At 38.7% G+C, this 25,969-nt stretch overlaps 1 protein-coding gene across 4 annotated transcripts in view; it reads left to right on the plus strand.

Moving 5' to 3' along the window:
• The window catches only part of PTPRO (protein tyrosine phosphatase, receptor type O), a 260,730-nt gene that overhangs the window by 204,601 nt on the left and 30,160 nt on the right, over positions 1 to 25,969 (plus strand). For 2 of the 4 annotated variants that reach the window (XM_027541422.1, XM_027541423.1), the window contains exons 13-19: positions 995 to 1,134; positions 4,498 to 4,630; positions 6,570 to 6,690; positions 10,407 to 10,475; positions 13,010 to 13,093; positions 20,245 to 20,280; positions 23,722 to 23,803. In XM_027541422.1, coding sequence (XP_027397223.1) covers positions 995 to 1,134; positions 4,498 to 4,630; positions 6,570 to 6,690; positions 10,407 to 10,475; positions 13,010 to 13,093; positions 20,245 to 20,280; positions 23,722 to 23,803 — 665 coding nt within the window. The remainder of the gene's footprint in view (positions 1 to 994; positions 1,135 to 4,497; positions 4,631 to 6,569; positions 6,691 to 10,406; positions 10,476 to 13,009; positions 13,094 to 20,244; positions 20,281 to 23,721; positions 23,804 to 25,969) is intronic. The other 2 variants (XM_027541425.1, XM_027541424.1) reach the window with 1 other exon arrangement.

The following is a 25,969-nucleotide window of genomic DNA, read 5'->3' on the forward strand; positions in this document are numbered from 1 at the left end:
ACAGAATACTGGATTGGGTAGCCTTTCCTTTCTCCAGGGGATCTTTCTGACCCAGGAATCGAACCAGGGTCCCCGTATTGCAGGAGGATTCTTTACCAACTGGGCTATTAGGGAAAAATTGAGAGAATAGCACTGAAATATACATATTACCATATGTAAAATAAATAGCTAATGGGAAGTTGCTGTTTAATACAGGGAGCTCAACCCTGTGCTCTGTGATAACCCAGAGGGATGGGATGGGGTGGGAGGTGGAAAGGAGGTTGAAGAGGGAAGGAACACATGTATACCTATGGCTGATTCATGTTGATATATGGCAGAAACCAACACAACATTGTAAAGCAATTATCCTCCAATTAAAAATAAATAAATTTTTAAAAGATTGCCTAAAAGAATAAGATAAAGAAATCAGTCCTCTAAAAGTTTACCAATAATCAACTCCTCTTTCATCAATCTTTTTCTTTAAAAAATTGTGTTATCTCTTTAGCTTTACGTGTCTTAATTTTGTCTAAATTTTCAAGAAGCTATTCCTCTGACTAAATGATTCCAAATGATCTCTCGAGAAAGGAAGGCAGGTTTTTGGCCTTGACACCAGACTGGATCTCTCCATGAGAAGGGAGAACATCACTTTCATTTTTCTGTCTTTTCAGTACTGAATTCTCACCCAGGAAGTTCTGTACCTATGGGCAGTGCTAATTCCATTGTAGTTGCAGCAAAGACTATTAATAGATTATGCCTATAATAAAGCTGAAGTAAAAAACAGAAGTGTCCCAAAAAGAGAAGTATAAAATGAAAGAGGATAAAAAGGCAAAAAATTTTGCCTTCCAAGTTAGACGACAGTCTTGTTGAAAGGACATATTTCACAAAGCAATAGAAAATCTGTAGGGTGCTTTTAACCATCTGTGTTTGGATTTTTTTCCACCTATTTTATCCTTCTGATTAATGAAGGAAGGATATGTTAGATGAAATTAATGCTTTAAAACTTATCTTTGCTCAGAACCAGCTCCTCCAAAGTCCCTCTTTGCGGTGAATAAAACCCAGACCTCGGTGACTTTGCTGTGGGTGGAAGAGGGAGTAGCTGATTTCTTCGAAGTCTTCTGCCAGCAAGTTGGCTCCAGTCAGGAAGCAAAACTCCAGGTACCGTATGTTTGGATTTTCCTTTTCTGAGTTAATTTTAATTAAGGCTCATTATCTGAGCAAAGTGAAAAATCTTTCTTTGAATGATATAAAAGGAAAACTCTGCATGTGTGGTTTTGTGTTCCAGTGATAGAAATTTAAAATTATTCTTAGAATGGGCCCCAAATATGTTAAAACTAACTTGCCAAGTCACAAAGTTTATTTTCATCTTTGTATCAGTCTTCTGTCTCCAGTTTTTATCCACTCTGGGTCATGCTGGAGAATTAAATTGAGGCGGTTGTCTGTTGGCCATTAAATTGAGGTAAGGTATAAAAATACACTGCCATATAAAATATAATTTAACAAATATGAACTAATTGGCCTTTATGTGGCAGATGTTGTAGGGGACACAAATGTTAGAATCACTATTGTTGTTTAGTCATTAAGTTGTATCTGACTCTTTTACGACCCCACTGTAGCCCACTAGTCTCCTCTGTCCATGGGATTTCCCAGGCAAGAATAGTGGAGTAGGTTGCCAAGCCCTTCTCCAGGGGATCTTCCTGATCCAGGGATAGCACCTGAGTCTCCTACACTGGCAGGCAGGTTCTTTACCACTGAGCCACCAGGGAAGCCCTGGTATAATCAGGGTGCTTTGCTGTGCTTAGTCGCTCAGTCATGTCCGACTCCTTGTGACCTCATGGACTGTAGCCCTCAGGCTCCTCTGTCCCTGGGGATTCTCCAGGCAAGAAGACTGGAGTGGGTTGTCATGCCTTCCTCCAGGGAATCTTCCTGACCCAGGGATTGAACCCAGGTCTTCTGCATTACAGGCAGATTCTTTACCATCTGACCACCAGGGAAGCCCAAGAACACTGGAGTGGGTAACCTATTCCTTCTCCAGAGGAACTTCCCAGCCTAGGAATTGAATCGAGGTCTCCTGCACTGCAGGCAATTTTTTTACCAGCTGACCTACCCAGGAAGCCTGGTATAATCAATACCTTCAATTATTTTTTCATTTAATTCTGGATATTACACTAGAGTGGAAATAATTAAAATGAAGTGTAAGTGCCAGAAGTGAGACCCATATTACTAAGAGAATTTAAAAGACATTAGTAAGGAGGATAATTTTATTTGGGAAAAAATGAAGGCTGAGATAGGTGAGTGTTAAAGCTTTAGGGTCACAAATAACAGATAAGATGAATACTGAGTTATCCACCAGGTTAAATTGAATGGAAGGAGACAGATGAGCCTTGGGGTAACAAAACCACAAGACAAAACTACTTTATAGTCAGACATGGAAGAAAAAGGACAAATTTTTGAGGCATGTCACAAAATACAGTGCAAAGATGAATACTATGAACATAAATAATTGATGATTTTTAAATAATGCAGCTTATGAGATTGAAAAGAAAAAAGGATTTCTAGCAGTATGAATCTTTTTATACTGAGTGTTAAACATAATTTGCTTTGATTTCTCTCCCCTTTTGATAGTCTGGTCTACGAACCAGACTATCTCTTTTTGATTTGTACTGAACAGCTGGATCCTTTGGATCCCAAGAATCCTTTTAGAAAAAAGCTGCTCTGCCAGTAATGAATTTAATTCTCTGCAACTACAGTAATGTCTTCCTTTAAGAAAATGATGATCAGGCAGCTACTTTATACAACTGAGGCCTGTTAGCAAAAATCTTTTCTCGGAAGCATTCTTTTATAGGATAGTGAAAGAAGTGAGAGTGTGAACTCCTTGCTGATGGCTCTCATCTCTTTAGGTAGAGGCATTTCTGACCCTTGTTTTGAAAAAGGATGTTATGCTGGTTTATATTGTATAGTTGTACTTGTCAATGGATGGCCATTGGCCCACCAAATTAACAACTTTTACTCAAGAATAAGTTAACATTAAACATTTTGGAGAACACAGTGTCTTTATGCCTTTGGTGGATGCTATTTAAAAGCAGAGAATGTAGACAAAAGGGGTAGTGTTCTTAATATACAAAAGTGAAAGTCACTCAGTCGTGTCCAACTCTTCCCCATGGACTATACAGTCCTTGGAATTCTCCAGGCCAGAATACTGGAGTGGGTAGGCTTTCCCTTCTCCAGGGGATCTTCCCAACCCAGGGATCGAACCCAGGTCTCCCGCATTGCAGTCAGATTCTTTACCAGCTGAGCCACAAGGGAAGCCCAATATTCAAAGATCTACTACAAATAAAAAAGATAAAGATCAGCAACCCAAAGCAACTATTTCATAGAAAATAAACATAGAAGGCTCTTAAACATATAAAAAGATGATCAAGCTCACTCACTGTGAAAGAAATGCAAAATAAAACTATAGTGAGGGACAGTTTCCACTAATAAGATGGGAAAAGTTCAAAAAGTTTGCAAATTGTATACAATTTGTTGCATAAAAACAAACGTAGGGAAATGGGTATTGTCATGCTCTGACAATAGATGGGTCCCTTGGAAAATGTCTATGGAAGATAATTTGTCTATATCTTTCAAAATTAAAAAGATATAACTTTTGACCCAGCAGTTCAACTTCTAAGAATATGAGTGTTTGTATATGTATGAATATTCATATACATACATACACACAAATATATTCACAGGTTTTGTGTATGAATGTATATATGTATATATTGTTGTTGTTTAGTCACTAAGTCACTCTTTTGCAACCCCATGGACTATATAGCCCATCAGACTCCTCTGTCCATGGGACTTCCCAGGCAAGACCATTGGAGTGGGTTGCCATTTCCTTCTCTGGAGGATGTTCCAAACACAGAGATCTAACCCACGTCTCATGCTTGGCAGGTGGATTCTTTACCACTGAGCCACCAGGGAAGCCCTTCTATATATACACATATATATATACATACATATATAAAATGAGTGTGTGTACATATGCATATATTCCCATTAATTGTGAAACTGTTGAATTGTTTATAACAACAAAAAATCAGAGATCACTTAAACATTTATTAACAGAGGACTGGCTAGATAAAGTATGTTCTTTCAATGGATTTGTGTGCAGCCCTTAAAGTGAAATAGCTTTATCTGTACTGGTATGGAAAGAGTGCCAAAATATACTGATAACCAAGATAAAAATAAGTAGAATGGTGCACAAACTATGTTATCGCTGTATTCTTATATGTTTATACATCCATAAAACACAGATGGAAAGAAAAAAAAAAAACTACAACCGTGGCTGCTTCCATGGAAGGTAATTGGGTAAATGGGAAGTACAGGAAGAAGGAAACATTTTTCATTGGTTCCTTTTTTGTTTTTTTTCAGTTTTTCTACTCTGTCCACACGTTATCTACTCAATTATGAAAAGTAATTTAAAAGCCAAACTAGATGAATAAAACATAACATTTATCTTATTTTCTGCACCTCCAGGAACCAATTTCTGTTTCCTCTCATGTGGTGACCATCTCCAGCCTCCTTCCTGCCACCGCCTACAACTGTAGTGTCACCAGCTTTAGCCATGACAGCCCCAGCGTCCCGACATTCATAGCAATCTCGACAATGGGTAAGTACAGGCACCAGTGGAATCTGGTATCTTCGGAAATTACATCTTTCCTGATTTGCCTTAAATTTTCCTTTTAAATATAAATAATTCATCATTTTTAAAAAGAAAACTCACATTTCACTGAAAAGTTTCAGGCTCTGAGTTCAGGAAAACTTTAATTCCAACCCCAAACTGTGCTTACCAGTTATGTGATTTAGGGAACGATAATTACTATTCTGAAGCTTTGTTTTTCCATCTGTAAAGCTGGAGTAATAATATGTACCTGTTGACATGTTTTGAGGCTTAGAAATCAAGTACCTAAAGCTCTAGTACATGCTGTCTAAATGCTAGTTGTTTTCATCATCAACTTCATCATCCCCATCACCCTCTTCAGTGGTACCCACAGTACTGTAAACAACTCAGGTGCATCTGTTGTAGTCCTGACCTTGCCCTTTCACTGATCGAATAAAGGTGAACCTAAATTACTGGACCAAAACTAAAAAATTTCTAGTCAAGTAGAATGCATAATTGGGGAAATTAGAAATTAACGAAAGGCTCGGTATAATGCTATTCCCTTATTCTTTTTCTGAGTTATATTATTTGTTTCACTCCTCTGCTTGAGTCTAATTCTGTCATCTAAGACCCTCCCTGAAGCTGCCTGTAATAAAGTTACTCTTACCATCACATTACACTTCTAATGGGTTCACTTTCATTTACGTATGTAAGCATTAATCATGTTTAGCCACTATATCCAGTGACCACTAGAAGAAACTTTTTTTTTCCTGTTTTTAGTTTCTGCTTTTTCAGAAGAGCAAAAATAGACCTGAAAAGCATACTAATGGTCTTGCATTTCAACACCTTTCCATTTTCTAAAAATACTTTAATGTTCATGATTCCTTGTCATCTGTACACCAACCCAGTAAAACAGGTGATATTATTAAATGTATTTGCAAGTGAGGAAAAGTAGGCCAGGAGAGACTGCATCAGAGCTTCCCCAAATGGAAGGTAGTAGTCAAGCGAACTTGAACAATCTCTTCTATGAGTCTAACATTCTTTCTGTTCTAATACTTCTGTCTGTACAGTGGAGTCAAGCTGGCCCACATGGGAAGTGGCAAATGCCCAAAGCCTTAAGGACTGTGCGGGTTGGCCAGTACTGTGATGTCATGATCAGTGCCGAGAATAGTGTCTCCTCTTTTCCTCTGATCCGCTTTTAAGAGCTTTACAAAAATCTTTGATGTATATTCGCACCTTTAACATCCTGATCTTCCAGGTAGTATGTAAATTAGGCAATGTGTAAGTGCACTAAAGGATGGATCATAGGAAACCTAGTGTGTGAAAGAGATACAACCCCTGTTCTTAAAGGCCCTAAATGTATTAATAAGTTTAATCTCTTGAGTTATGCAGATAGAAAAACCCCTAAACATATGGTTACAGATCATCAGAAAGCCTGCTGCTAGCGATGCGTTAAGTGCTGCAGCAGATGGCAGGGTGCTAATGCCTTTTTCATATACGTTATTCTGTGAGGGGAATACACAGTTGTGCTTTCTGACTTGAAAGCCATGGACATAAAATAAGAGCCTGCCTCTCTCTAAGCTTTTGAAAATGTTAAACAGTGATGATACATGATAATGACTTCTAGCATTTTTGTTTTCAAATGAGCTTAAATCATGGCACAGGCATTATATACATTTCACGGTTTCCTTTAATAAGAATGTCCTGAACGTGGGCCTTTGAAGTGGACTCAGTTCTTCTACCCACCCAAACACTGTTTGCCAATCTATTCTACCACGTAAGAGTTGACCAGCAAGAAGCCATCACTGACTCGGAGAAATGTCATTGTTGCTGTTGTTGCTATGGTCATAAGTGTGTTAGTCTTTAAATTAGATGAGATATGATGAATGGTGCTGTTAGTTTCCACGTCATGGAAGCTCCAGTGAAGATGTATGGCTTTTATCTTTAGTTACAGAAATGAATCCCAACGTGGTGGTCATCTCCGTGCTGGCCATCCTCAGCACACTGTTAATTGGACTGCTGCTTGTTACCCTTATTATTCTTAGGAGAAAGCATCTGCAGATGGCAAGGTAAGTTGTATTTTGCTCAACTTTTACCCACAGGCTTTAGAATATTTTTATCTATCATGTGGGCTTCCTGGTGGCTCCAAAGGTGAAGAATCTGCTTGCAATGCAGGAGACCTGAGTTTGATCCCTGGGTTGTGCTTATCCTCTGGAGAAGAGAATGGCAACCTACTTCAGTATTCTTGTCTGGAGAATTGTATGGACAGAGGAGCATGATGAGCTATAGTTCATGGGGTCCCAAAGAGTTAGACACGATTGAGTGATTAGCATATTTACCATGTACGCGTAGCTTTTACATGTAGGCTTCCCTGGTGGCTCAGTGGTAAAGAACATGCTTGCCAATGCAGGAGACATAGGCTCGATCCCCGGGCCAGGAAGATTCCCCTGGAGAAGGAAATGTCAGCCCACTCCAGTTTTCTTGCCTGGGAAATCCCATGGACAGAGGAGCCTGGCAGACTATAATCCATGGGGTCACAAAAGAATCAGACACAATTTAGTGAATAAACAACACAACAATGGCATTTACACACCTAAATTGTACAGGGGTGAGTTTACTTTTAGTTTTTAATGCCTATTTCTATTTTTTGTTTTCTAAGTAGACTTTTCAATATTGTTTTAGAAAACATTACCATTGAAATAGTAAAGCAAAGGATGGTTTGTTTACACAAAGTCAGACCTCTTACTGTCAACCTTATCATTTTAAGTAGCCCATATATTGGGATCCATTCACTGTATTTGGATACTTCCAAACATATTTTGGGCTTCCTTGGTGGCTCAGATGGTAAAGAATCTGCCCAGAATGCAACAGATACAGATTTCATCTCTGGGTGGGGAAGATCTCCTGAAGAAGGGAACAGCAACCCAGTCCAGTATTCTTGGCTGGAGAATTCCATGGAAAGAGGAGCCTCGTGGCCACAGTCCATGGAATCACAAAGGGTCAGACACAACTGAACTACTAACATTTTCACTTTCATTTGAAAATATTTTGGGGTAAAAGAAACATCTGTCCCTACTAAGTATGATAAATGAAAGGAGTTAATACATATGGAGACCACAAGGAAGAAAAGAAATCCCTTTCCTCGTTAGTTCTGTTGAAGCTGTTTTATCAGAAAATATTTGCTGAGTTTATGAAAGGGTCCTTTTGAGTCCCCCTGTTAGTTCTGTTCCTTTTACACAGGTTTGCAGGCAGTTTCATTTTTCTTGCTGTTAGGAAAGCCTTTTGATTTACGGTTTTGTGGATTCCCTATTCCTTTGACCACAGATGCATTTCTTATCAGAGCGCATCCTCAAGTACTTTCTGTTTGGGAGTTCTTAGCATACAAATGGTATTAAAGCTATAGACTGGAGGTAGTCCAGGAATGAAGAGTAAATTAGAAAAGAGGGCCCTGGATTAAGCACCAGAACAATCTAAGATTTTTAGGGAGAAGATGAAAGATAACGGCAAAAACAAAGCTGACAAGAGGCACCCAGTAGAGTGGAAGAAAAATTAGGAGAGTGTGGTAGCCTAGAAGCAAGGGAAAGAGCGTACATCCAAAAGAGATGCTGACAGTCCTGCATTAGAGATTAGTTAGGAACAATACTGGGAGAAGGCAATGGCACCCCACTCCAGCACTCTTGCCTGGAAAATCCCATGGACGGAGGAGCCTGGTAGGCTGCAGTCCATGGGGTCGCTAGGAGTCGGACACAACTGAGCGACTTCACTTTCACTTTTCACTTTCATGCATTGGAGGAGGAAATGGCAACCCACTCCAGTGTTCTTGCCTGGAGAATCCCAGGGACAGGGGAGCCTGGTGGGAGGCCGTCTATGGGGTCACACAGAGTCGGACACGACTGAAGCAACTTAGCAGCAGCAGCAGCAGGAACAATACTGCAACAATAGCATAGTGGCATAGGAAGCAAGCAATAAATGTTAGCTGTTAATAGCAATAGTGAGGGGGGTTGGTAACAGAAGTAGAAATGGGAGTAGGGGTATTTATGAGTAGGGGTATTATGCAGGAGCGTCCTTTGTGATGGATACAGGCAAATATTTAGGAGGAATGATTCTACTTCAGCCAGCTTGTCATCAGAGCAGAGAGTCTTGATATTTTTTGTACATGGTTCTCTCTGGCAGTCTGATGAAGCCTGTTGATCTCTTCCAAGAATAGTGTTTTCCTACTAAATGCATAAAATAAGACACATAGGATTAAAAAAGAAAATAACTATATGAAAATGTGGTAATCAAAGTGTTCAGAAAACAGATGAGTTGTATGTTTCTTTATTAACACAGTTGATAACAATATTTAGTAGGAAATCTAAGAACTCTCAAATTTCATCAGAGTGATGATGATGAACAATATTTTAATACCTGCAGCAGGTCTATTGTAGAAAAAGGCCTCTTACCAAATCTCCTTACCAAAAGTCCTATTACCAAATCTCATAACTGCTAATGATGTCATTGGGGCTTGTTGTATACTTTAATACTTGGAGCAGTTACTAAATTTCAGTTATAAGTTGTGAAAATAAAGATGTGTTTTTTTCCCCACATATGTTCATAGAGCTATAAATTCTATCCTTGGATCCTAGATTAAGAACCCTTGAGTTAGAGAGTAAAAGAAATCCCATATACAGGAAATTGATATAGGAAAATTAATTGATGATATCCAATTTATAATATATACCACATGACATAATAATATGTTAGTGTGTTTTTCAAGGAAGAAAGCTATTCTTAGAACACTAATGAGGACAGACAGATAACTGAAGTAATGACATGGTGGTGCCAATAATGTCAGAATCTCTGCTTCAATTCTGAATAAGCCCATCAATTTTATAGAGAGAAAAAAATGAAATGTATGCACCCCAGTGAGCTATGTTATTTCCACATGTTGTTAACCAAAAGTCGGAGAAAGCATGAGAATTAGGTTTACCTTTTCCCTCCACTTCTGGGGGAAAAAAAAAAAAAAAAACTTTAACAATATTTTCTACTGACTACATAAGCCAATCTATTTCAGTATGTATCACTTTTTTATCTCAAGTGATGAATAACATGGGCATAACAACATAAAAGGAAAGTTTTGGAGGGAGAAAACAATTCAGTTTGATCCACCATCTATTAAAGAGGAAATCAAAATGCTATAAAAACAAGGAATAGTTGTTAAAAATGGAAAACCTTTAGTCTATCTAAGAGCATTTCTATACCTTACTAGTGAAGGTTCTGTAAAAAAAAAAATAATAATAATAATGAAAGTATTCTACCTACTATAGTTCGTTCAACAGTTAATGTTACGATCACGAGTGCACTTTGGTAAGGATTGTGAACCAAATCTTTTCGGCTTCAAATAACTTGACTTGGGTGTGTGCACCCCCGTGAAAGATTTTGTCTTTCTACTTTGCATCATATCCAAATGCAGAATGCAAGCAACTTATATTGACTTTTTAAATGGTTAATGCCCTGATGATTAAAGAATCTTTTTTGTTGTTGTTCAGGAACCCAGCTGTGTCTCACTCTGAGCCCCCGTGGACTCTAGCACACCAGTCTTCCCTGTCCCTCATCATCTCCCAGAGTTTGCCCAAGTTCATGTTTATTGCATCAGTGATGCTGTCCAGCCATCTCATCCTCTGAGATGACATCAAGGCTTTTTACCTTAAGATAACTTTTTACCTTGACATAAAGACTCTTTTGTATCAAAGTAAAACGTGCTCTGTCAAACGCTGATCTTGATTTTGTGGTTCTTTTCCAACAGGGAGTGTGGAGCAGGAACTTTCGTCAATTTTGCATCCTTGGAGCGGGATGGGAAGCTCCCATACAACTGGTGAGTACTGTTTTGGAACAAGTCTGTAGGTAGCTTGACTATGCTGTATGTGCTCCAAACTTGATTGTGCTGTATTTGGAAATAGATGGTTTTGCCTGGTTACCCTTTCATAATTTCAGTGATGGTGAACTTGAAGATGACTTCTTCACAGAGTACATTAGCTTATATAAGCTTAATTTAACTAAGGAGAGAAAATGAGGTGGTCAGCTCTGTACTGATACATTACACAAAGGAATGAAATGAAGCAGTTGTGTGAGTTGCCCGCAGCTGGGCTGATGAAGGGTTAATGCAGGAGGGTCATGGAGGAAGTATGGCTGAAGATGGAAGAGGATAGTCCAGGCAAGTAGACAAGAGACAGAACAGCATCTCTGTTTAAAACTCAGGCTTCAGCGCCTGAGCCACTACTTCTGTTGAAAAATCAAGAAGTATACAGTTTGGGGCTCTCAATTCTTATGCTTACAGGAAGATAAATACGAAAGATTCCCTGAGAAAGGTAGCCTCGTTATTTCTATATGCTTGAGTATTAAGGACTTGGAGGGAGGAGGTATTCTGAGAACTAAGAAAGCATTGTCATGAAGTTAAATCAGTTGACATTATACCTAACAGTAATCCATATGAATTAATGATCCTATGTACAGCAATGAATACCCAACAAAATTGCCAATTAAATAACCTTTTAATATGAAGCCAGCACTGCTTATATGTTCTAGTTTCTTTCACAAGCAACTCCATGCAAAATACCCTTAAAGATATACATTTCATATTAATCCTTGGTGATTTTTTTTTCTATTTTCCTAACCCCCTAAAAATATTTAATCTGAAAGAAGTATGTATGTGATACTAGAAATTTTACTCTCAGAATTAATGAAGGGGGTGCTTTATTTAAACTGTAAATGCTAAATGCGCAACTAGTTGAGACCACTTTAGCTGAAAATCTATGTGATATCGGATTATTTTTAATAAGGCAATATGCTGTGCTATTTTAAAATTTCACCCTGAATGGAATTTTGCTATTCAAATATGATTCATCCAACTGTCAAGAGTAACCCATAAACTCTTGAAAGTAAAAAGTTAGAAAACATTTCTAGATTTGTTCAAATATTATTAGCACTCTCTCCAAGATTAAGAGACTGACTCACTGATATTCATTTCTTGCCTATGCTCAGTCACTTACTTGTGTCAGACTCTTTGCAACTCCATGAACTGTAGCCCACTAGGCTTCTCTGTCCATGGAATTTTCCAGGCAAGAGTACTGGAGTGGGTTGCCATTTCCTACTCCAGGGGTTTTCCCCAACCCAGGGATCGAACCTGCATCTCCTAGTTGGTAGGTGGATTCTTTACCACTAGCACCACCTGGGCAATCCCATTGCTTGCCTGTCTCACCTTTAAAAAAGACCCATTCACAGAGTAGTGATGAGGGACCCATCTAGAAACTGATAACATTGTACTTGTGACTCAGATCAATATATTTACTAACTACACAACTGGTCACAATTTACAAACTTTATGAGAGATCAGTTATGGGAGAACTGAAACAAAAGAGAATTCATTTCAGGACATTTCTATAAAAGTTAAGAAAAATTGTTGTGCAGCTCTGGGCCAAAGACAGTTTTGCCAACGCTAACATTTTCTGGCTAACTGAAAATACATATCTCAGTGAAGATGTATAATAACTAAAGTAACAAACTGACAAAGTCATTTTCCCGAATTCTCAGAATAACTATACATACAACCAAAGGATATTTTAAGATCTACATTAATACATGTTTTATTTTACTAGGTTGTAAATCGCTGACATTTGATTCAAATCAGGCATTTTTAAATCAACAGTCTGCATTAGAATTAACACGAAGCTAAGTAATTTTGCTCCCACTCCATGGAGTATAAGATTAGAAACTAGGCAGTCAGTGAGCTCCATAGTCATATGTTGGATGAATGGTATGTGGATGTAATGCCATGCCCTTGTTTTAAGGATTATTTTGAGGAATGGTGTATTATAATCATTTATATTTTAAATAATATAGAAAGCCATACCTAGCAGTGCATCTTTATAAGAATGTGTTCTGAAAGCTTGTTTACCAGAATCAGTATACTCAAACTAACCATTTGTATTCCTTACACAAGCTGCTGTTAGCTATCAAATGATGTTATAGATTTCTTAAAATAGCCTTAAGCATTGCAAGGGTAATATCCAAGAATAAGACTGGAGGTAACTAATGAGGCATTTCAGAGCCTCATTTAAATGAATGCAAAATGTAATCACCTAATAGCAGGCTAATTGACACAAACCAAGTTGAAAGAAATATATCTGATTACAATAAGGCCGCATGTGAATAAAACTGATTTGGGCAATATTATAGCATTTAAGCCCTCATGTTTAAATTTCAGAGAATGGAATAATATTTAACCGTAATTAAGGTGCTTGTCATTTTAATTGATCCCAGTCAGTAATTTACTGATCTCTGTTCACAGTTTGTATTACTAACTCTTGCCACTTTTTCATCTTTACATCTGTTATCTATCAACGCTCACAGGCGTAGGAGTATATTTGCTTTCTTAACCCTGCTACCCTCATGTCTTTGGACTGATTATCTTTTGGCATTTTATATTAATCCTTGGTAAGTGACTTTTTTACTGTTTACCTAACACAAAATCTTTAAAAGTTAGCTTTCAAGAAGTAAACCAAAGAGAAAACCCTTTTTAATGATTTTATGTGTTTAGCAGCATGTGAAATTATTAGTCATGTATTGAAATGGAATAAAGCAGCTAATGGTACCCAGATGCTAACTATAATGTTTTCCCAATTAAATTTTCTTCTTGTGATGTTCTTGGCAAGCTTTTCTTCCATCTATTGTTAAGTCATTCATTTCATCGTTGAGTTAGTCCATGGCCTCTCATCTTTAAAAATGATGCATTCCATTTTTCTCACAATTTCCATTGGTTAGCTCCATATTTCCAAGAAGGAAAAAAAAAAAAAAAAAGCAATCAGACAAAGAAACCCAAAACACTGTTCTCTGTTTTGGGGGGAATTTATGTTTTTATAATAATACTCACTCAGTGAATATTGAACCACTGACTATGTGTGAGCCTCTTTGTATGATCCTTTGATTTAATTGTCCCCACACCTCTGCAAAGAGTGTTATCAGCATCATTTTACAGTGGTAGAAATAGAGGCGAAAGGAGATTAGCTATCTTGACAGCCCATGACTATATAGAAAATTCAGATTCCAAACCCAAGTGTCTCTGAAATCTATTCTTTCCTCTCTAAAAAGCCTCCTTTAAATTCTTATTTTCTTGACTTGTAAATCATTTTAATAATCAAATCTCAAAGAGTATCTTTTAATTTTTATAAAGTATAATGATCATGATCTTGAATTTTGAGATTAATGTATCCGGAAGAACTATTTCTTTTTCTGAACCATAAGTCAGTATAAGGCAGCAGTTTCTCAGAGGAAAAAAAATCATTGTCCTTAAGTATTAGTCCACGGTGTTTAAGTACTAAATTATGTACGAATGGATCCAGAAACTGGACAACTTGAGAAGGACTCAGATAAAAACAATAAAAACAGTTCACGGACTGGAAAAAGGTCTCATGGTGGGGGAGGGGACAGAATTCAATATTTAAAGCATTCTGGAGAGTTAGCCATTCAAATAGAATTGATCAAATGTTCGGCTTCTCTGAAGACAGAGGAAATACAGTGGGCAAAGTTAGAACTTTGATTTGCAATGGGAAAAGTATAAAAAAGAATGTCCTCACAATGGAGATTGTTAATACCAGAATTTGTATTTTCTTTATTAAAAAAAAAGGACTAGTTGAAAAACTTCTGAAACATGGTAGACAAGCTGTATAAGTAATAAAGACAGAGGAATGTGCTGGATGAGAAAGACCCCTTCACTATTATTCCTAGTTTATTCTTAATAACAGTCTTCTGTATAGGACTTCACCACAGTCAATCAATATTTTAAATATTTGACATCAGATGGTGTTCATGTAGAGTGGAAAATGAATCGCTCAATCATGTCCAACTCTTTGCGATCCCATGTACTATAACCTGCCAGGCTCCTCTGTCCATGGAATTCTATAGGCAAGAATACTGGAGTAGTTAGCCATTCCCTTCTCCAGGGGATTTTTCCAAACCAGGGATCAAACCCAGGTCTCCTGCATTGCAGGAGGATTCTTTACCGTCTGAGCCACCAGGGAAACCCAAGAATACTAGAGTGAGTAGCCTATCCCTTCTCCAGGGGATCTTCTCAATCCAGGAATCCAACTGGGGTCGCCTGTGTGGCAGGCGAATTCTTTACCAGCTGAGCTACCAGGAAAGCCTTCCCACTGATGAACACAGGTTCAAATTTCAGCAACCCCTTCAAGGTCTGTTATTTATAGTACTGCTCAAATAGCATGCGACCCAACTTCGGAAGGGAAAAACCCACTCAGTAGTTTTTAAAAGAATGGTCCTGAGGCTATAAACAGTTATCTCCAGATGAGAAGAGAAAGCAAAAGATGGAGCCCCAGGCTTTCTGCATTTTCCATCAACTGCACACATAACAAGCAATGAAAATATACTGAACCAGACTGTGTTTCCAGCCCTAGACTTGTGCTATGCAAGATATAAAAGAGGTAAAATGAATGGTCCCTGCTCCTTCAGTTACAGTTCAGTACTCAGAAAGCCACCCAAATTCGCTACTCTATGCTATTTTTCTCTTTATCTCATAAATTGTGGATATTTTCCCCTGCTTTCATTTGCTAGGTAGTCTTTTAAAATCCTCCTTCAGATGTGTCTGTCTTCATATTTCACCTCTCTATTAACAACCACCCCAAATAACAGAGCCATCCCCTTCTTTCTTAACACTGCCTGGCTTCATGTCTAACCTGTCAACTTCTTGGATAGATATGTTCCTGAAGATTGTATAAAGTCCTCTTGATGCTTCTCATGATTTGTGTGGAAATCCAGAGACTCTTTCTCCCTCACATTGATCTCAGGTGGCCTCAGCTGGCAATGGCTTGGAGTGGGGCTTGGTTCCCAGCCAGAGATTGGGCTGGGTCACAGCAGTGAAAACACCAGATCCTAGCCACCAGACCAGTGGTCAATGACAAGACCCCTGGCCCTTTGGCTTTGCAGGAAAGAATTTCACAAAGAGGGAAAGTCATGAAACAGGTAGAGTATTTATTAAGAGGAAAAATGTACAGTACATGTGGATGGACACACAGGCAGACTAAGGGAGAGAGAGAGTTGCTGAGTCGCACCCTCATGGCAGTTGAATTGCTTTTATTGGGCATTTCTTCTGGGTTTCCTTCAGCCAAACATTTTGCTTTGCTTGGTTCACAGTCCATATTTGATATATCTCAGGATCCTGCCATGTTGTGGGAGGATCCTCCCACACATCTCTACCTCAAAGGCATCTGGGCAGAGCATCACTTGACATTAATCCCCCTTTGACCTCCAAGGAGCCTTTCTCTGCAGGTGTAGTCAGGGAGGTCTCCTGACTTCAGGAACAAGAAATACATGGTCTGAGCAAGGCCTAGCCTCCTCCCTTAATTGTCCTGCTATTCTTTTCTTGCCAATAGAGAATGAATCTCCAATTGGTTTACCCTGCCAGGCCCATCTGTCTCCTGCCTAAATAGGGTGGCTCAAATCTTTTCCCAAGTAGTGGCAGAATCACCGTGGAGCCTATGTGCCCATTGGCTTAATCTTAAAATTGCATTCTGCCAGGATTTCTGACTTTAGTGATCTCAGATTATATTTCCTGTTCAAAGAAAACCATCTCATTTGGACCAGCTCTCTCCAGATTCAGTGTTGTTACTCTCTTTTCTTTACTATCATAGTCACCCCATGCTCTACTCACATACTCATCTGCCTGTTCTAAATCCTTAATAGTCAGTATTTTAAGCATGTTGCAATATTGCTGCTCAGCTTTACTCCTGTTTGTGGCATGTTCTATTCAGAGAATGACATAACTCTAAAGACCTATTTAAGGTGTGAAGATTTGTGTTTGTATCATGAAAAAGTACACAATGCTTAGGAAATTTAGAGTTTTTTGACTTTATTGTTTTCAGGTTTACTTTGTATTTGTTTTTAACCATCATAAACCCCATGTCTCTGCCATTGCCTGATATTCCTCTTGGAATGAATTCCATTCTGGTAGGCTTTCCAAGACAGTCATAATCATGAAGAACTTATAAATAATGCATCTTTTTTAAAAAAAATGTATTTATTTTTAATTGGAAGATAAGTGCTTTACAATATTGTGTTGGTTTCTGCCATACATCAACATGAATCAGCCATAGGTATACATATGTCCCCTCCCTCTTGAACCTCCCTTCCACCTCCTAATGCATCTTAACTTCTTGAAGTCATTAGGGTTTTGAACCTTATCTAATGAAAGTGAAAGAGAAAAAGTAAAGGAAGTGCATAATCCTATATGTGTATATACTACATGTCACATGAGTGTTATTAATCAGTTGTTCAGAAAATCTTTTGCAATGACAAGATGATGACCTCAACATCATCCAAAATGCTCACTGTGGCATGCACACACTCATGATCTCTGTCCATAAAGTGATGAAGGGAAAACTGCTAGCAAAGCCTGAACTTCATGTTTAAAAGCGAATTTTCCCTTGCTTTGAGTCATAGGATCAGTACAGCCATTGAAAATGTGGGAAAATTCTCTCAGTCTTGCTGTGAAGTCCCACAATTCAGTACTGGCATGTCCCATAGCTTTACATAATAAGAACCCTTGGGAATCTTCAGCAATTCAGTAAAATCTAATCAGAACAATGAAAGTCATACACAAACTATGAAGACATATACTTAAGAGCATACAAAACATGTGGTAGAATTTCATATTGTATTTTAGGTTCATTCAATCAGTGAATGCGACAGAAAGAAAAAAATAGTACCTCTCTCCCATGAATCAGGTTTCAAGACAGCTGTGGAATAGTAGCAGCTTAATATTTCAGCACTACATTTATTCAGTGTCACCCTACCACAGACATTTATTTCCTCCTGGTTTCCCTTAAAGTCTGTTTGGATCAGAAAGGTTTTGTGTTTTTCTTTTTTTAATTTCACTCTGAATTACAAAATATGTTGGCAACCTCCAGAGTTACCAGAACTGTTCCTTATTATGCTAAAATTCTGCTTTCATCAGGCACTAAAGTGATGGGCTCCTCATACAGGAAGTAAATGTATGATTCCTAAGGTTAAGTAAGTTATCATTACAGTTCAGTTCCGTTCAGTTGTTCAGTCGTGTCCAACTGTTTGTGACCCCATGGATTGCAGCACACCAGGCCTCCCTGTCCATCACCAACTCCCAGCGTTTACTCAAACTCATGCCCATTGAGTCGGTGATGTCATCCAACCATCTCATCCTCTGTCGTCCCCTTCTCCTCTTGCCTTCAATCTTTCCCAGCATCAGGGTCTTTTCAAATGAGTCAGTTCTTCGCATCAAGTGGCCAAAGTATTGGAGCTTCAGGTTCAGCATCAGTCCTTCCAATGAATATTCAGGACTGATCTCCTTTAGGATGGACTGGTTGGATCTCCTTGCAGTACAAGAGACTCTCAAGAGTCTTCTCCAACACCACAGTTCAAAAGTATCAATTCTTTGGCACTCAGCTTTCTTTATAGTCCAACTCTCACATCCACACATGACTACTGGAAAAACCACAGCCCTGACTAGAAGGGCCTTTGTTGGCAAAGTAATATCTCTGAGATCGTGCATGAGACAGGGTGCTCAGGGCTGGTGCACAGGGATAACTCAGAAGGATGGAATGGGGAGGGAAGTGGAAGGGGGTTTCAGGATGGGGAACACATGTAAACCCAAGGCTGATTCATGTCAATGTATGGCAAAAACCACTACAATATTGTAAAGTAATCAGTCTCCAATTAAAATAAATTTTTTAAAAAAGAAATTCACACAGATTAAGAAAAAAAATAATATCTCTGCCTTTTATTGTGCTATCTAGGTTGGTCATAACTTTTCTTCATTACTAGAGCAGAGTAAAGTAATTATTCAGTAGCACAGGAAGCTCAGCTTGATGCTCTGTAATGGCGTAGAGGGGTGGGGGAGGGGTGAGAGGAAGGAGATAGAGGTACACACATCGTCGATACACTTCTTTGTATGTTAGAAACTAACTCAATTGGAAAGCAATTACTCCAATTTAAGAAAATTATTCAAGAAGTAATTTCTTTAGGTTCCCAAACACCTATGTGGCACAGCTCTGTCCAATATGACGGTGGATTTTTGTTTTGGGGGGGTTTCCTGTGGGGGAAGACGATGAAGAGGCAAAGTAAAAACCTGAATGTTTATTCCTTCTAAATCCCAAATATGGAAGACAAAAAGAAGCTGAGGGAGAAAAGAAATGTCAAGAACTATTGAATGGATTATCTTCACTAAGAATTGGGAAGAAATAGAAACCCTCTGAAACTAGAAAAGGAAAAACAGAAACATCACTTTCGTTTATGAATGTGTCCTTCCTTCTGTTATTCCTCTTCACCCACAAGTGCCATCTCCCCAGTGGGATCCTTCATGAGACCAAATCTAATATCCAATTCTTAATTGCATCATTAAGCAAAATTGTGAGGATGATATAATAAAGATGTTTTGTTTCAATTCAATTAAATAAGCATTTATTGGCCACCCTCTGGTGTTCCATGAACTGTTCTCAGCTCTGAGGGCAAAGGACAATCTAGCAAGGAGGGCATGCACAACTCATCATCAGACCACATGAGAAATACTCCATGAATCAAGTGCTATGAAATTCCAGAGGAAGTAGTATTTCATTTGCTAAAGACTTTCCCGAAATGGGGGTACCCAAATATTCATAATTTTAAATATCAATAAATATTTTGCCACCTAAGAGTACTCAGATCACAACTGGCTATTTACTACCTATTGTTTGTGCTCTGAAGGTCTGGGTGCTCCCATCAATATTTCAAGACCTTTGAAAATTACTTATAAAAGTTGTAACACTCAATCATGTATCAATATCATTTATTTAAGACAATCTAAATAGAATAATGAAGCCTTTCAGCAGATACTATCCTAGCTTTAGGTAACTTAGGTCAGTTATCTTACATGTTGGTAGAAAACAATAACCCTTTAAAATACTCTTAAAATGTAACTAGCTGAAGCATAATTAGTATTATATGTATTTGAGTTTGCAGACTACTAATGAATCAGAAACAAGCAGGTAATAGGTGCAATTCTTCAGATAGTTTAAAACTTTGTTCAAAACTGAATAAGAACAATGCTATAGGAGAATTTATGACACATGGCAATGCTGATAGCACAAATTCACATTCTTGTTGAAAATACCTTAAAAATGTTATTTTTAGTCTTTAATTAAAAAACCAGTATGTCCATTCTCTGTCCATCAGCTGTCACCTTTATTTCCCAATTTTTTTCCTTCTTGCTTGTAGAACCTGGAGTGTTTACCCAGTAGATATTTCTACGTATTTACAAAACACTTCAGCAACTTAATACCTAGGAGCAAGAAATTATATTTCTAGAACTCAGCTTTTTTGCAAATCTGAAATATAAAGTATAGGTTGCTTCTGAAATCTAAAGGAATTTTTTTTAATGAATCTGAAATTTTTATCATTATCTTTTCATTTAAGGGAAAGTAATTAAACAAATTAGGCATGTTTAATAAAAATTTAATATAATAGAGGTGCCTGATATACAATAATTATTTAAAGCTCCCTAAGCTTAATCATATGTTAATCAATTCTTTAGCCCAGATAAATTTGCTTCTCTTTTTTTTAATTCTCAGGAGTAAAAATGGCTTAAAGAAGAGGAAACTGACTAAGTAAGTTTTTCTTACTATTTCATTTAAAAATATTCTTCATAATGATCTTCACTTTCCAAATTGAAAAGATTGTGTGTCTTTAATAGAAGGAAGCTTAAGAAAGAGGCAAATGCATATTATGTGTTGCTGTTATGTGCTGGTGTGTTTACACATATGGATGTCAGTGACCACCAAGAAAGTGTACCAACAGAACACTTTTCAAGAATAAGGAAAACTCTCACTGCGTGAAATCTGAGGAAGAATGGGTTGTTAGGAATTATAGAAGTCTTACAGAAGGATGTCTACTCTTCTACATCTATAAAAAATATATAATGTTTAGCTGCATCAAAGTAGTACAAAAACCTTTGCCATTTTGTAGCTTCAAATTTCACGCTTATTGCAGGAAAAAGGCTTTTATTCTATTTGATGTTATAACAAATACTTTGATAAATGCTGTCTCAGGAAATCTTTATAATAAATCAAAAAGGATAATTGCTTTAGCTTGCCTGTGGTTTCACTTATCTACTGCATGGTTAAGTCATAAGAATTATAATTCTGAGGGGTGAAAATGAACTATCAGTTGATTTCAAAAGCCTAATTAGAGTATCACCTCTAGGCTTTTAGTTGAAAACTCTACACATAAAGAGTCGATCGTTTCTATAAATAGACTTTATTCTTGATACTTGCCTGGGACAGAATATTGGTGAATTCATTAAGGAGCCAATTAAGCCAATTTCCATCAGTTCTATGGTATCTGTGCTAATGCAGTACATAACACAAAAGAAACGTTAATCCAAAATATTTCTATTTGGCTTTGAGTGACATATAATGCTTTGGCACATGTAGATGACAGAATATTTTTTTTCCTGAATCTATTTCAAATTAATACTCATTCCATTGGCATCTATCAAGTGAGGTAGGAGAGACAAGACCAGCCGAAGCAGGGGAGAGGAGCTGTCAGCTGGAAGGAATGATTTGACAGAAACACTTTGTTGCCCAAAATTTTTAGTTGAGTTGTTAAGTGAGGTCCGGAGGCATAGATTAGAGCAGTTAGAGGTTGGAGTCTCAGGACCAAGAGGGGACCTAAGATGGAGGCAGAGAGGAGAAGCAGGAGGTGGACCAAGTTTGGCGTGGTGTATAGATGTGGTGGAACCTGCCCATAAGCCAAAACCCCATGTCAAGCTAACGTCCTCCTTCCCTCTCCTCATTTTCCCTCTAGTCCTCTCTCCTTCTTTACAGGTCATTTTTTAGGTACTCTTCCCATCTTTCCATTTACTTTCTCTTTATCTTTTCTCTTTCAGTCCAAATGCCCCACCATTACCACCTTCCCTCTCTCCACTTACCTTCATTCCTCTCCTTTCTCACCTCCTCTTTCCCACTTTGGTCTAAATCCTCCCCCCACCCTCCGCCCCCGATTGATTTCTGCTCCTTACCAGCTTTCTCTCTCTTCTCCTCCTCTCCCTGATGTCCCTCCTTCTACTTTCTGGTCCTTCCTCTGACTTTCTTTTTCCTCCCCTTCTTGCTTTTGCTTTTTCTAATCCCATTTTCCTCCTAAGGGGATGAGAACTAGAATTATCAAGCCCAATTTTAAGGTCACTGTATTGCTCAAAGACAGTAGGGAGGGGACCCTCCCTGCCCCCCGCCCAAGTTAGCTGTTCTTTTAGAAGGATGGCAAGTTTGAATGAGAAAGCTTTTAACCAGGAGTCCTTCTCCTTGGTTATCCTTAGCATTCTCTGGCTTACTTCCCTGGTGGCTCAAAAGGTAAAGCGTCTGCCTACAATGTGGGAGTCCTGGGTTCAATCCCTGGGTCGGGAAGATCTCCTGGAGAAGGAAACGGCAACCCAGTCCAGTACTCTTGTCTGGAAAATCCCATGGTCGGAGGAGCTTGGTAGGCTACAGTCCATGGGGTCACTGAGCGACTTCACTTTCACTTTCTCTGGCTAGTAGCCCTGAGATCTTGAACTCCTCACTTAACTGTCTCAGCCTTGGCTCTCTCTGGAGCACCTTCTGAAAAGTGAAGTGAAAGTGTATGCGGGTTACTCAGTCATGTCCTACTCTTTGTGACCCCATGGACTATAGCCAACCAAGCTCCTCTGTCCATGGGATTCTCCAGGCAAGAATACCAGAGTGGGTAGCCATTCCTCCCCCAGGGGATCTTCCCGACTGAGGGATCAAACCCACATCTCCTGCACTACAGACAGAGTCTTTACCATCTGAGCCACCAGGAAAGCCCAAGCACGAGGCTAACGTTCTCCATGTCTAACCTCAACCATCAACCAAGCAAGATAACGCATAAGCATATTTACAGTTTATAGTATGTTTTAAGGGTACAGAGCTTCCCTGGTGCGATTTTCACATACACACACACACACACGCACTTAAGGGTACCAGTCAGTGTTATTATTATTAAATAAAACCATTACAATTTGTATTATCTAGGAGGCATAATACCCTTAAAATCTACTAAAATCTTAACATAAATAAATCAGAGGAGCTAATTAACAACTTTGAACAAATATCTATTATATGCTATGTATTTGCTAATAAGAAATAAGACTACAGGTGGATGACATAAGCTGAGTAAGTTGCAGCAAGACTGAGAGAAAGGCTAACTCTGTGGACCCTGGTAAGGTGGAAAGGCTTGGGTTAGGTGACAGAGTGCTGTGTCCTGCAGAAGCTCCAAGAACAGATTGGGACAGGTAAGCCCTAGAAGAGATAAGCAGCTAGAGACAACTACAGAAAATAGAACTGAATTCTTATTCCACAAAACAAAAATAAGGCGGGAACTTCTGTGGCATATGCAGAAATGTAAAGTCGGATGTGCTACCTTATTTTATTTACGAAGAGTTTTGAGACTTCTAGAGATGTGCAAGGCTCTGAACACAGCCCTCTCTGAGCGAGGCACTGGGAACTCCCTGGAGATGTGCTTCCAGCCTTTTCTCTGGGGAGACAAAATTCCCTGCCTTTGTCAAACCGTTTAAATTTACAAGTGTCTATGATATACAAATGTCAACCTTGCGATGTAAGTGTCCCTATGATATTTCATAGATGAGCATGTTAAATCTCAGGAGAGTTAAGTAAATAAAGTAAAACTATAATTCAAACAGGTCTTCAGGCTAATCCTTTGTTTTTCCCTATAAATTGGAGTTTTCTAGAAACAACACATATACCTGTGTGTATATGAATATGTGTGTGTGAAATATGTTGCTGCTAAAGTAAAAGTCAATGGAAAATCTAGAGATTTTTCCTATCTCAAGGAAGTTAAGCACATAGGGCTCTCTTTTTTAATTATATAGGGATTGGTAATTTTAACCCTAAAAAAATATGAGTGCTAACCTGTGAGAAGTAAAACGTCTGTTTTCTGCAAGGAAATTGTTCATGTTTGAGAAGTAAGGCGTTAAACATTGTGTGACACCTATCAGCAGGATTTTTAAAATGTACTTTTCTTTGTGTTTGACAAAGCCCGGTTCAACTGGATGATTTTGATGCGTACATCAAGGACATGGCCAAAGACTCTGACTATAAATTTTCTCTTCAGTTTGAGGTGAGTAGATAAAGTATTTCCTGCCCTCTGGGGGCATTGGAACTGGCAGACTTGTACCTGCATCAATCCTCTGCTCACTGGGCAATGCTGAGTGTGATTCATAAAAGGCAGAATGATCACTGGGCTCAGGGTTGTGTAGGGTGGTGGTTCAGAGCGAAGGATGTCATCCCTTAGTAGGTCAGTGTTTGGGTGGCACAAATGAAGGAAAGGAGAGAATAGATGTAGGCACTGGGGTGAACAAACATGGCAACAGGAGACGTTTTCCACAGTAGCACTGAAAACCAGGGGATGGAAAGTGAGGGGAAGCAAACTGAGGATTGAGAGTCAGAACAATTTCTCTTTCTGGGGATTTTTACTGCGTTTCTCATGTCATTTAGGCCACGGTAAGTGTGGATGGTGGATGAATTGGACTGGAGCCCCTTGTCTCCTGAGCATAGAGGAGCCTGGTGTTTCTTATAACCTCAGGAGTTTGGCAGTCTATTGGATATGCGAGGTTTTGTTTGCTTTTCTTGGAGAAATTAGAGAGAGTTACACATGCTTTGTGTAGAAGAAGTACAAAATTAGCGACATCTCCTTTTTCTGGAGCACACTTTTTTCTTTGAATCCAAGAATGTGTGTCAGAGTAGATGGAAATGAGTCTAGGATCTCTGTAGTGTGAGGGGTACAGCTGGTCCCCAGGTTTTCTTCTCACATATTTCACAGCTCAGCATACAGTCTGGAGCCTTCTACAGCAAGGCTCAGGTGACTCGTGATTCACGAAGACCAAAAAGACAGGAAAGATAAAGTGATTTCTAAATTGTGTCATTTTTTTTAAAGCTTTTTAGGCTTTTTTTTCCTGTGAGACACTAGGCTGTTGAATAAAGCTGCCTTCTCCTCATTATCCATATTCATTTCTTCTTTTCCTGCACTAGCCAAGAATAGCTTTGTTCTGCAAGAAGCAGCAGGAGTCCTGGTGTGGATATTCATCCCAACAGGGGATTTAAGGATGAGAAGAGTCTCATACATTATCAAATACAAAGCCCCCAACTATCACCTGTGTCTTGAGAAATGTCACATAAAGCCTGACTGAGTTATCCATTGTATGCAGCTGGCATATGAAATTATAAATGCTACACCAGATGCTCAAAAACAGAAACCCAATTTGAAATGGAGATCTATGGGAGGGTTGGGGGCTTCCGTGGTGACTTAGTGGTAAAGAATCCACTTGCCAATGGGGGAGACTCAGGTTCAGTTCCTGGGTTAAGAAGATCCCCTGGAGAAGGGAATGGCAACCCACTCCCAGTATTCTTGCCTGGGAAATCCCATGGACAGAGGAGCCTGGCAGGCTACCGTCCATGGGGCCACAAAAGAGTCAGACATGACTTAGCAGCTAAACAATAACAAAATGGGAAGATGATATTTCAGAAAAGTATACCAACGAAAGAAGGAGGCTTTTTATAAGAAAACATAAGGCTAAACTCAAAAGAAAATAAATATCTAAATAATTCTCATCATGGTGATGAAAATGATTGGGTTAGCCAAAAAGTTTGTTTGGATTTTTCCATATCACCTTACGAACAAATCCAAATGAACTTTTTGGTCAATACAATATAGCACAGGTACACTTTCAACTTCGTTGAAGGCTGCAGTCATTTAATTCCTACTAGCTGACTTGATCTCAGTGGCACAACCAGGGTCATTGCCTTTGCTGGCAGGCAAACTTCAGTACTTTGCTGAAGTACTCTCAGTTCATGCCATCAAACCCCAGTGTAGCTATTACTGTGCTTCTGAATTGCATCACTAGTTTTAAAAAAAATTCAGAGAATCATTTTCCAGTAAAAAAATATGTTTTTTTTCCAGACAGAAAAAAATTCTGTGAATGACAGAAACACAATTCAAACTGGTTTAGACCAAACATAAAGGGAACTTGTTCAAATGAAAACTAAGATATCTCATATAATCAAAGGGAGGATTGAGTGACTATACCGGGAGGGGAGCAGGGAAGCAGCTGAGACTCAGAAATGGCTAAAATCAGGGGCAAGAGAACCCCTCTTTAGAGAAATAGAAATCTCTCATTTCTACTTCTCTCTCTGTCTTGGCCTCACTTTCTCTGGCCCAATCCAACCTCTTTCTCATAGTGGATTATGGAACCACCGACAGCCTCAGAGTGTTGCTGAAAGTGGAATT

This window comes from Bos indicus x Bos taurus, chromosome 5 (assembly GCF_003369695.1).
Source record: "Bos indicus x Bos taurus breed Angus x Brahman F1 hybrid chromosome 5, Bos_hybrid_MaternalHap_v2.0, whole genome shotgun sequence".
Lineage (NCBI taxonomy): Eukaryota > Metazoa > Chordata > Mammalia > Artiodactyla > Bovidae > Bos > Bos indicus x Bos taurus.